This window comes from Vicugna pacos, chromosome 25 (assembly GCF_048564905.1).
Source record: "Vicugna pacos chromosome 25, VicPac4, whole genome shotgun sequence".
In the NCBI taxonomy this organism is placed as follows: Eukaryota; Metazoa; Chordata; class Mammalia; order Artiodactyla; family Camelidae; genus Vicugna; species Vicugna pacos.
Genome location: NC_133011.1, coordinates 5,588,613 through 5,601,876, shown reverse-complemented (window position 1 = coordinate 5,601,876; position 13,264 = coordinate 5,588,613). Strand labels below are relative to the sequence as shown.

Sequence of the window (13,264 nt, the reverse complement as noted above, 5' to 3'; positions counted from 1 at the left end):
ACTCAATACATAATTTTAGCATTACCAAAAATTAATGATCAGTTGTATCTTTCATGCACACGCACACACACACTGAATAAATAAGTAAACAAATACATTTCAGGTCAAGTCAAATAATTCACAGATTTACTGGCAATTAGTTTCATGTTACATTATGACAAGCCAAAGAATTTACATTACTTTATAAATATTTAAACTTTAGAGCTGCCAAAATACTTCTTACTATTTACTAATTTACCAATAAATACTATTTGTTCAGCCATGTCCTTTGCCAATTATAAACTGAATTAATAACAGTACTGAACTAGTACTGAACTACAGAAAATTGCATCAAATGGCATTCTAAAAATGTTTGGCTCTTCCATCATGTTCCTATTGGTAAAAAGTTAAGTATTATTAAGTATATCACACTTTATTTTGTTACAACAGTACCTCAATATAAGTATCCTACCCACATACATAAATTCATCACCATCTTGTACATAAAGTATATTTTAATATTACGAAAAATCTAATTTTCTTACCTCTTTCCATAAGCTGAGACCTATTATAGTAGGCACAGCCATGCTCAGAATAAGAGCCTAAAATATTAAAGTAAAAAGGGTTATGGATAAATGTATTTCAGAATTCCTTTAGACGTACTGGACACTGACTCTATGACCAACCACAGATTCTTACAGTTATAATAGTTTCAATCAGAGGAGTTGGAGTCAGCACAGAACCTAGTTCAGAGTGAGGTGGGTAAAGACTAATGAATTTAAGAGCTGGAGGCAAAGTGAGACACATGTATTTACTATATAAATTTAAGACAGAACATAAAAAGGGTAATGCTCGCAGCAATATTTCAAATGGCAAATCAGTATTTGACAATTTTTCCAGGAATTTAACTTAGGAAGAGCTTACAAAAAACACTGAACTGCTGTGTAAACACCTAACAACAACAAGAACAACAAGACAACGAGTTAACGTAGGAAAAGGAGCGAATACATATCCACATGTCACTGTGCTAAAACACGAATGTACACACTCCTCCAGAAAACCACCAGGAACACACAACAGGACTATTGTTAAAGATAATCATTTATCATCTTCCTGCCGAAGCCTGTTCTTCTTCCTGTTGTCCCATGCCTGCTGGTGACCCCATGACCCACAGTCACACAAACCAGAAACCTAGGAAAGATCTGTGACTTCTCCCTCCTCCTCATTCTCCTATACTTAATCACGCACCAAATCTTAACAATTCTTCTCTTCTATTATTTTCACTTCAGTATAGTACAGTATTGATAAAATGAGCCTTGAGGTTAGAAAAGCTTGGGTGTGAATCATGATTTTTATACCTATAAGGCTGCAATCTTGGGTAAGTTACTTAACCAGTTTAAGCCATAGTTTCTTTGTCTATAAAATACAGATAATATAGCTTAACAGAGTCTTTGTAAGCAATGAATAGCATGTGAAATGCTTCAAAAGGTACACATAGTGAGCTCTCAGAAACACTGCAGCTTTTATAGCTTCCATCCACCATGGCCTGCGTCTGGGCAGCAGCCTCCGTCCTGGTTTGAGTCTCTCACCCTTAAGCCCACCCCTCACAGAACGGTATCGGTGAGCTCGGAGAAGATGTTAAGTCCGACTCTCACGCGCCTGCATAAACATCTCACGTCTTCCTACTGCCTATCGTGTAAGACAAGGAGGCACAGCGAACACTCAAAGGCCTCGGTGACTTACCCTCCTTGACTTCTCCGGTCTCATTTCTTCACCACCCCTACTTAACATTTTATGTGCCAACAAAACTACGTATACCATGCTTCTCTGCCTCTGTTTTTATTCCCTTTGAATACATCATGTTCTTTGCCTAGCTATGTTTATTCCTTCTACCATGAATACCCTTTCTTTCCCCCCTTATTTGACTAATAACTCATCTTTCAAATCTCACATTTGAAGTCTTCTCTGAATCCCTAAAAAAAACCGAAGTAAGCAGCCCTTCTCTGTTCCAATAGCACCCTATCAACACTTCTTATTATCTGTTTTTATGACCAGGAGACTGTAATCTACTTGATGAAATTAACCATGTTTCATTTATCTTTTTATTCCAAGCACATTGCACACAGCAGGCACAGTGTAAATGTTCCATTTATGCTGAAAATATACCATAGTTCTAAATCAAACCAACAAAAATGTTATCAAAATTAATTTCTGATAGCATCTCACATTATTCACTTATATTTTTACCTTCTATTTTTTAAGCTGTCTGAGTGGAAATGCACTATTTTTATAATCAGAAATTATTTTAAAAAAATTTTCCCATAGGATCTCTTTCTCTCTTCTGCTCCATCTATAAATCATAATGTGATTTAGCCATGCTATTTTAATTGTATTCAGTGTGGTTTCCATTCACATAATTGGAAGAGAAACAAGTACTTAACACATAATAACAAGGACTCACCAACAATACTGGGTGTACAGTTCGTAATCGAAGCCACTTGAAAAGTGTCATCCAAAGTTCAGGAGAACATACACCAAATGCTGCTAACATGCACACATAAGGAGTCCAGAGGTATTTTAAGCTGGAAAAGACAAAAGGAGTCATATGTGAAATAGCCCTTGAACATCATTATCTGATTTCTTTTTTCAGAGTTCTTTCCTAATAGTCATGAAAATACCATAATGTTGAGAGAGAATGAAAAACTTAGCCTCTAATTTTCAGCAACATACACTTCTTAAATAATTAAGAAACATGTGGTTACTAAAATGAGGATGAAATAAGACATTAATGTAGATGAGGTGTAGTAAAATTGTACTCAGGAGAGAATATACACTTCTTCAGAAGGCAATTTGGCAGAAGTTAAAAAATTTTTAAATACTCCAAGACAATCTCATTTCTAGCAATCCAGCCTACAGATACATTAGCATAAGTGCATGAAGATATACATGCAGGGGTTTTAACTGCAGCATTTGTTTTAATCACAAAAAAATAGAAACCTAATTGTCCTTCAATAGGTATTGATTAAATAAATTCTTATGAAAAACAAAAAAGCAAAACTCTTTTGTTCTGTTTGTTTACTTATCTAGAATAGGAACTCTCTGAAAAAAAATGACTAGATTTCATACCTAATCCCCACCACCTACCTGATGGAGTCTGGCACCTCCTAGGTCACCCTGCATGTAATCTGCATGAACAGGCCTAGTGAGTAGATTACAGAATTAAGGACCAATGACAGAATAATGCAGATTACATGTTCAAAAAAAGGATCCTGAACTTAAAATGGCAGGTCCAACAATGAAGAATGGTGGGAATAGCAAAAAGTTCTTTTTCAGAGAGAAATAAAACTGAAAGTAAAGGGGAAAAAAGGTTAGCCATGCCCTAAAATTCTACTGAGACAGGAGGGAAGGGAGCAGGGCCTAACCATGAAAGGAATTGAATACAGCAATTGAAGATTCGACTCCCAGTAGACCTTGAGGCCCAAAATGGTTGGAGATTTGACTTCAGTAGACCCTGAGCTTTGTTATACACTCACGGTAATATATTAGCATGGTAAATGACACGCCCACAGGCACAAATAGGGTTCCAAAGCTGACCACATAAGGTCAAAAAGTGGGTCATGGCCCGGTTCCTGGGAATCCCAGCCTCTTCCCCAAAAAGTTGGATTAATCCTCCCACTTGTTAGCATATGAAGTTACCAAGCTCATAAAAACAAACAGCTCCAGATCCCCACAGTCTCTCTCTCTCTCACCTTTGGCGATGGCCTGCGCTCTGTCTATGGAGTATGTGTCTCTCTGAATAAATCACTTTTACTCAACTGTGGCTTGCTCTTGAATTCTTTCCTGCACTAGACAAGAACCTATACTCTGGCAACACTACCACAAGGCAACAAGATGGAATTAAAACATCAGTCACTTAAAATAGTCATGAATGAATAATTTCTTCATCCTACTTAGGCATTATGGATTGCTAACTATTGAGTGAACCCAATTCTCACTTCATGTTTCTGTAAAGAGATTCCCACTAGCCATAGATTTGGCAGGTTGATAAAATCTATGGACCCCTTGTAAGAAAACATCTTTAAATGCATAAAGTAAAATAACTGAGCTTACAAAGAAAACCAACTATACTGAAGTATTTATATCAAAGAATAAAATTTGTATTTGTAATACAGAAATACTTGTACTGTTTATTAATACATCAAACACAGGGCTAATAATGACTATAATTTTTGAAGTAGTGATGTATATAAATAATACTTCAAGGTACCTGTAAAAATTAATATGAGAAAGTAGCTATGCTTTCTGCTGGGAAAAGCACCATTAGTACTGCTAAAATGACTGTAATTCAGTATCTATATTCATAATTAAAGGAAACTTAAAGCTTCTACTAGATCAACATTCTTCACCTCTCCCTACTCCTTCTGCCATCCCTATAATTCAGTCTTAACTGCTCCTCCTTATGGCAGTGCTTTATCTGATTTGTGAGTGTGAGGTGGGATAAACAACTGAGCATACTCAGCTCAAACGCTTCTCCGCTTCTATATTTTGGACCCTCCTTTTGCATCATGGGTGTACAGAGGTGCAGTGGGCTCACCAAGGCTCTGCCCATTCAAGAACGAAGGCCTGAAATTTGAGAACCCAAACTCAGTTTGGGATGGAAAACATTAGAAGCCCTTTTGGTCACACATGAAAAAGTGTTCTCTAACACAACTTTTATCAGAACCAGAATCACTCAGATGATCAAAATATATTTCTCTTATATATTTGGTCTTTGATCAAAGTTCCTGATTCACAGCTCCCAAACCCTTTGTAATTTCCTTAGTGCTGAGAGCTTAAAGGCATCTTTTATTATGTTAATGAGGTGACTTTTGGAAAACAGCTAAGAAGGGATGGTTGCCAGTGGAGTCTGCCACGCGATTACAAGGTTGAAACTTCCAGTCCTACCTGAAGAGGGCCTGGAGTGGGAGTTCAATCACCAATGGCCAATGATTTAATTAACTGTGCCTATTTAATGAAGCCTCTGTAGAAACCCAAAGGGGCAGGGTTCAGAAAGCTTCCAGGTTGAACAGGTGGAGATCTGGGAAGGGTGACACCTGGAGAGAGCATGGATGCTCAGAGCTCTTTCCCCACACCTTGCCCTCTGTACCTCTTCCAGCTGGCTGTTCCTAAATTACATTCTTCTATAATAAACTAGTAATCTAGTAAGCAAAATATTTCTGAGTTCTGCAAACCACTCAAGCAAATTAATCAAACCCGAAGAGGGGGTCTTGGAAGCCTCTGATGTACAGTCAGTTGATCAGAAATGCAGGTGACAACCTGGACCTACAACTGGTGTCTGAAGAAGTAGAGGGCAGTCTTGTAGGACTGAACCCTCAATCTGTGGATTCTGAGGCTATCTCCAGGTAGATAGCGTCACACCTGAGTTGAATTGCAGGATACCCAGGTGGTGTCCAGAGAATTGTTTGTTGATGTGGGGAAACCCCCTACCCACATTGAAACTGGCTGTTCAGAACCATTTTACAGCCCTGTGCCTTACTTCTCATCTGAGTCAAACTTCAAAAACAGGGGTATCATTTAATGAAACTTTGCCCTCATAATACCATTTACCTCTCCTTCACTTACCAAAGTTGTAACTTTATTTCTGTGTGGTTAACATCTGTGACCTTCATTAGGCCACAGTCACATAAAGCTAGAGGCTGTCACCTACTTTTGCTCACCACTGTACCCCCAGCACCTAGCACAATGCCTTGGCCCTTGGAAGATATTCAGTAGTTTTTGAACAAATAAATGAATAAATAAGTATCAGTTCATTATACAATAAACACCTCTGTAAGCTCCAGTTATACTAAGGTTCTTTTGAGTTTTTATACTGTTTTATAAATGTATTCTTGAAAGTATCCACTTACTACCATTAGAAAGGACAATTCTTTGTAAAAACAAATTAGATCAAATAAAGTACACTTACCCTTCTATAACCATTGCAAGAGAGCCCAATAAAATAGTGTGAATCACGTGATAAATTATCTCTGGCCTTTCTCCAATTTGTCCATCTTCAAGTGTAACAGTTTCTTTCAGGGACTTACCACTACAGAAAGAAATGTGGTTTTTCACTACTTTGAAAATACTTATTTGAAAAATCAAGAGTTCTTTAATATCTTCATAAAAAGAAATACAGGTAGTTCTTAAAATTTGAAAGTATATTCTCGGGGGGAGGTATAGCTCAAGTGGTAGAGCACATGCTTAGCAGGTACAAGGTCCTGGGTTCAATCCCCAGTACTTCCTCTAAAAATAAACAAACAAAAAAACAAACAAACCTAAATTACCTCCCCTCCAAAAAAAAAAAAACTAATAAAAAAATTTAATAAATTAAAAAAAAAAAGAAAAAGAAAGTATATTTTCTAGTCAAATATCTCCAAGTCTTTGAAAATGACTTTCTGAACTTGAAGACAACCGACTCAGTAAAGACTAAATACGAAAGTTCAGGAAATGTAATAAAAAAGACATTTAGGTTCCTTTTCTAAGATCAATTATCACTGAACTAGTGATTGCTAAATCAATATAATTAAAGCATAATTTGAATAATTAAGGTTTCAAAATTAAGATACGGTATACAATCTCCTTTCAAATGTGATAAAAATATTTTTAAATAGTCAAACTTTATAATTTAAAAATCACTTAAACTACTAGCTTTATTTAAGTAGAAATTATTTTTACAGTAAGTAAAAATCTGAGTAAATTAGTGAATAAGTCTGTAAAAGTTTAACTTATTTAAATATTATTCTTGCACCAAAAATGGACATTATTTAGATGTATAAGCTTAAATTTGAATTTTTACCTGGTTAACTTATAAATGATATTTTACATACTGACAGAGAATTAGAAGCTCTAAGGGAAGGATATTAAAAATAAGTTTTATATATTTCCATAATTTATTAGTTAATAGTGTGATTGGTTCTCCTAGGTACTTACTTAATTCTCCTAAAAATTACTTGAATCATAGAAAGAAAACAAATAATTAACACTAAAATATAGAAAGGTAATAAAGAAGACTGTGTCAATCGCAAAAAAAAATCTTGAGATGGTGCCTGAAGGGATTCTTGACAAAGGAGCCAATTCATTGTAAAATTCCTACAGAAAACAAAAAAAAAGCACGATATTAAAATCACAGGTGTTTTAAAGTACTGAACATAAAAGCATTGCTTTTTTAATCTCAGTAAAAACTAAGACAAAACAAATTTCCAAAATCCATTCACTTATAACAGCAAGGTCATACCCTTTATAAATGAAAACAGCAGCATTAGTAACCCTCCTCAACAAACTGCCCTGATAAATGTAAAACTACTTTTTATGATGCAGCAATGTGACCATCTCTAGAGCCCAATACAGTTTTAAGGGAGTTTTACTTTCTATTTTTACTTGGAAGACAGCAAAAAATTCAGCCATATAACCTCTACATTTGCAATATGGTCTGCATATTTGTCCAATATGGTAGCCACTAGCTACATGTAACTGCTACAACATGAAATGTAGCCAATGCAAACAGATACACACCATAAGCACAAAACACACTCTGGACTTCAAAGATAAAAAAGAATGAAAAAAGGAATTTTAAAATTTTAAAAATACAGCTATATGTGGTTTTATCTGCATTCTCACTCCCAGTCCATCTTTAACCTCCATTTCATCCTCAGATTCCTAGCCCTACGGAAGGAAGTCAGAGATGCAGTGATGTTCAGGAGTGCTCAAGGATGGACTGAGAATGCTTCACAAATCACTGGGTTTAGAATAAAAGGTTAAAGTTTCACAATTTGTCAAAGAGTAATACAACTACCGAAGAGGCTGCCATCAGAATACTTTGTACCTAAAATGACTGCACTGATTTTTTTAAAATCTGCCAATTAAAGTTACTAATTCTGTAAGGTCCAATTCAAATCCCAATTTAATGAATACTTTTCCATAACCCTTGGTCTCAATCTTTCCCTCCCCATATTCCCATGGCATTTTACTTATCCCTCCATTACGGTGCTTAATACAACCTGCTATATGTTAGACTCTACTCGTTCTGTATCCCCCAGCGAACCTGGTCCAATATCCTACACATTAAATAAGTATTTAATAACACTTCTTCAGTGGTTCTTAAAGTGTGTCTCAACAGAAATGTTTCCTGAAGTTCTGAGGAACTACAAAATCTGATATCCAACTGGCACATTTGAGCATAGAGCACTTACTATTTAAACTACCCATGCCATTAATTATATAAAAACTATCTAAAGAGTTATCAATATTCTTAAGGACAGGGACCAAGTCTTAATCTTAAAATACTTAGTGCATTACTTACTGAAGCAAATCTAATTAATACCTGACACGCTGAACAAAGGAGCACCATATAATATCAACTAAAATACACCAGACAAAAGCAGCCTTTAATCCTAGGCTCATTCTAGAGTCTTCCTCCAAGGCCAAAGAGAGAGTCAGCGGAAAGGCCAATCAATTCTGGAGGTCTACAACCAATTTTTACCAGTTGCCTGCTGAGTGTCAGGCCTGCACGCATGTACACGCATGCACATGCACACGTGCGCACACACACACACACACCAGAAAAAGACATGGTTTCTACAAAGCATGAGGTCTTTTAAATGAACCTTTCATCTTAGTAGATAGCCACATATGATTTACACTTGAGAAGATTTCTCCAGTGTTCAAGCCATGTTAAACACATGGTTAACTGTGATACATCACAACGTGTAATTCCATGCACAGCATCTAAAATCTCATGTAATTAGTGCAAATAATTATAAGGTTCTAAGGCATATTATACGAACTAGAGAAATGTATAGGTAAATATATTTTTTCCATTATGCAAATGGACTCTATCAGTACATAAAATCATTTACTTTATTTTAGATTTTAAAAATACATGTAACCAACAAACAAAAAGTACAACACTATTCTTGAAATTTGAAGGTCAGCTTCTGGTCCAATCCAGTATTATGACCACAAGTGAGATTCTCTGCTATGAAATAACTATCTTACTGCCCACCCCTTTTTGATGACCATACCCTCTTTAATGTAAGCATTTTGCTAACTAGTGGTTAAAATTTCCCTGGTTTTTTATTCACTTCAGATCGTTAATTTACTCTGCCCTTAGGCTGTACCATGGTTCCTCACCAAGGGAGAAAGTAGCCTCAACATACTGTAATGCTATCAAAGTTTATGTGCATCTATTTTTAAAAGATTTAAACGAGATTTGTTTTTTAATGAGAAAAATATTAATGCCATATTTCTTCTAGATAGTATAATATCTCAAATTATTTTCTAAGTGGTATATAACTAGGTGTGTACTACCTCCTTCAATTATTTTTGCTCTCTATCTTCTAAGTGGTCTAGAGTTAGGTAAACTTACACAATCTGAAACTTACTTAGTCATATTTAGTCCAAATTTTACTTCAAGGAATTTCAGCATGTGTCCGTTTTCTTTGTGTGGGACAAACATCTAGAGAAGAAAAACACTAGTTACAGTAAAGAACTATCAGTCATGCTTTACAGCAATATGCTTTTGCCCAATACAAGAAACAGCAGCAAGACTACAAAACAAAAAGCAAGAATTAAATAATACAAGGTGTAACTATGAAGCAAGGAGATTTACTGGCGTAAGTCAATCACATTACCTTACAGTTAAGCATAAAACGATAATGTTTATAATTATTTTTATATTTATAAATAAATATAAAAAATATTTTTTGAAAAAGATTTCAACCTTATCCCACCTGGCATAAATAACTTACCCATCCTTCTGATCATCTTTTACTCATCTGAATTTATTCCATATATTATTTAATGTTAATGATGACATTTTAAATTAAACAGAAAATAAGTGTGATTTTTTAAAGTATGTCTAGAAAATAATCAGAATCCTATTTTCTCACCTAACATACTAGGTATGAGAATTGTTTAACTAAAAATTTCACTGTACAAACTCTATTACCTCATTATTCTCATTAAAATTTAGTCTAGTATATTTCATTGTTCAATTTGCTCTACTACATGAATCTCAAATACAGAGTTACTTACCTTCATTATAATATTCAATGTCACTGTCAGAGTGCACACCAAGTAAAAATTAATCACTTTCATTATTTTAGCTACAAAAGTTCCTTTCTTCACATTCAGCTATGCAGGTAGGGGGAAAAATCATGAACAAAGAAGTGAGGTTTAAAAAAGTCAACAATTTAAAAATTTACACCAAGAATGATAAAAAGGCAATTCTAATTACCTGAAGGCACTTAGCAAGCATTAAGGCTACTACTAAACTTAATAAAGGAGACACCAATAAAGCTGAATTCTCAAACTGCAGTAAATATCCCAGAAACAGAGAAAATACATAGATTTTATAAACTTCATGAACCTGTTGAGACAAAAATAAAATGAATGAGAATAAAATGAATTTTACTGTACATCTATTCATTATTGTTGTTTAGAATAGGTTTGACTACAATTATAAAGTAAATGCTCTACTATAATTTTGGACAAATGTTCAACTTGTATTTTTAATGTTATGGTATATAACTTATCACTTTCTTCTTAGAAAGAACTCTCCACAAAGTAAAACCCTTTAAAACCATGGATGTCTAAATCAGACTGGAAGAACCTTCTTTAATTCCAGGCTTTGACAGTTTCACCTGGTTTGTCTTGTTATTAAAATGCATCTATGCAACACCAAACTGCTTAAAACAAAAATCACAATCTTTAGCAGCAGTTCCCAAAACCTACCCAATAAAAGTATACTGGCATGAAATGTAGCACCAGAGAGAAGTATTTCTGCACTTGACCCATTTAGCAGTGAGAATAAGAAAGTTAAATTCAATTTCCTAATAGAAGATCTCCCAGGAGAGTTTTATTACACGGAGAAAGTTTTCCAAAAAGAGAGGGCATACAGGATCATCCGGGTCTGGTAATATTCTATTTTTTCATTTTGGCTGCTGGTTCTCTTGGCTCCAAACCTATCCCTCTATCCCCTGCCTCGCAACACTGGGGATATTTGCCTCTGCAATCTACATTTCTACTTTTCCAGTTGGCTCCCTATTAAGCTCTGTCAATATGAAGTGCTGGGGAGAGACAAGGTTGGAGGAAACAGCAGGGGTGTGTTCCTTCCAGCAGCTTGCAGCTCCTGGGAGCATCACCTCAGCGATGCTTCTTCCCTCTAACAGAGCAATTCCTTCCTGATAGAAAAACTGCAGCTGCATCCAGCTGCTCTAACACTTGCAGAGCCAGCTTTATCATAGTTTCTTACCCCAGAGATCCCAGGACCAGCCGGCCAGGCTCTTGTTCTCAGAAGTCTGGGTCCCATTTCCACAGGGCCCTTCTTCAAGCTCAGAAACACCAGCAAAGCTGAGCAGTGCTCCTCCTCAGAAGCCTGAGTTTTAGCACACACGATCCCTTCTCTAAGATTTAAGCTTCAATAATTTCAAATTCTTCCTTTAATCCCTTAGTTCTCGGGGTGATGGCTGCTTCTTGCAGTTACCTCTATAATACTTTCAGGTTCTTATTACCCTTTCAATGAACAAGTTAAGACTTTACACTTGGCTAATGATTCTTTATATTAAATTCTCTCTATTAAAGTAAACTGAATGTTTGGTACTCATCTGGATTCTGGACCACCTGAGTATAGCAGATAAAAAAAAGGAACAGAGAAGCAAGAAGATTCCCAAATTTCTGGCTTGGACAACATAGTAAACACTTAATAAACATTTATAAATAAAGAAACGAAAGGTAAGAGAGGGTAAAAAAGATAAAGAAACAAAGGAACCCAATGTTGACGGGAATCTTTACTACTGCTGACAGTAGTATAAACTGATATAAACATTCTGGGGAAAAACCTGGTATCTAGTTAGATGGAGTATGCACATATCCTTTGACTTATAATTCCACGGTGAGGTTTATATTCTAGAAAAAAAATCGTGTATTTCTATGCCAGGTGGCATGTATAAGAATGCTCACCGCAGTACTGGACACAGCAGTCATATGACAATAAACTGGAAAAAATGAAATGCTCATCCACAGCAGAATGCATAAATAAACAAAAATGGATGAAACATAGCTCCGTCTATCATCATGGATGAATCTCACAAGCAAATCAGGCAAAAGTAAACAGTACATTATTTAATAGCACATGTTTAGAAATACATAGATAGGTGGTGAAAATCATAAAGAAAAAGAAGGATCAACAAAATTGAGGACAGGCAGCCTCTGCTGGGAAGAGAGCAGGATGTGAGTAGGAAAGACAGAGGTTACTCCCTCACCCACCTTCCCCTAAATTGAACCAGGAAACTGACACTGATACAATTCTGGGTGTTCAAATGTTCTATTTCTTGGTCTGCATGTTTAAATACTCATATTTTATTCTACACACTGTATATACAGCATACATATACTCTTTTGTACATGTCCTATATTTCACCTTTTTTTTTTTTAAAGAAGGGAAGAAGGAGGAGAAATGGCTAGGAACAGAGAGAAAGCACAGGGGTGACTTTGGTTCAGTAGGCCACGTTTAAGGGAATTTCAAAGCGCCTCTAAAAGGACTAGGGGAGAATGAGTCCAGCACTCTTTTGAGCATAGGTATGAATTAGAGCCTATTAAAAAATTTCAAAATAAGCTTAAAGGATAAATGGTTTATACACTATAAAACATGTATTCTCTAGATTTAAAATTGTAATTTTGAAATGCCATAATACCTTGTCACTTTGCTCCAGCGAAAAACTATCTAACAAGAACAGGGATATTGCTTGAAGAAACAAGAGATAGTGGCTGTACTCCCACATCATCACAAACGTGTAGGTGGAAGCGCTCATCAGCAAGTAGCAAAACCTCTAGGGAGAAGAGAAGGAAGAAACCACGCGTGAGCGGTGTCATTACTGTAAAAGTCTGCGCGGCTGTGAGCTCCGAGTTGCAGCTCTGCCACTGGCTCCACTGTAAGCTGTATGATTCTTGGAACTTAGTTTTTTGAGCACATAATTATCATTAAATCCTTACATAAATGCTAAGATCTTCGGCACTCTAGAGAGAAATCAACCACTTGTTCTTCAATGCTCAGTATCATACTGAGAACTTTAGGAGCACAAAGGGAAAAAAAAAGAAAAAGAAAAAGAAAATTCAGTACAAATGTCTTTCATCCCAAAAGAGAGAAAGTAATAAGTATTTTTAAATGGCGGCTTTGACCGGAGTTGAGTGCTGCCTTTAGCCTTAGTGGAAGTTAACTCCTCCCGCCCTCGGTGGCAGTATTTTCACC

General features: G+C 35.8%; 1 protein-coding gene across 5 annotated transcripts in view; it reads right to left on the bottom strand.

Annotated features, from left to right (window-relative positions):
• Positions 1 to 13,264, bottom strand: part of DPY19L4 (dpy-19 like 4) — a 44,745-nt gene that overhangs the window by 7,909 nt on the left and 23,572 nt on the right. For all 5 annotated transcript variants that reach the window (XM_072949472.1, XM_031691168.2, XM_072949473.1 and 2 more), the window contains 8 exons: positions 12,711 to 12,845; positions 10,253 to 10,384; positions 10,051 to 10,149; positions 9,399 to 9,472; positions 6,949 to 7,107; positions 5,945 to 6,064; positions 2,441 to 2,561; positions 525 to 581 (listed from right to left, as the gene is read on the bottom strand). In XM_072949472.1, the coding sequence (XP_072805573.1) occupies positions 525 to 581; positions 2,441 to 2,561; positions 5,945 to 6,064; positions 6,949 to 7,107; positions 9,399 to 9,472; positions 10,051 to 10,149; positions 10,253 to 10,384; positions 12,711 to 12,845 (897 nt within the window). The remainder of the gene's footprint in view (positions 1 to 524; positions 582 to 2,440; positions 2,562 to 5,944; positions 6,065 to 6,948; positions 7,108 to 9,398; positions 9,473 to 10,050; positions 10,150 to 10,252; positions 10,385 to 12,710; positions 12,846 to 13,264) is intronic.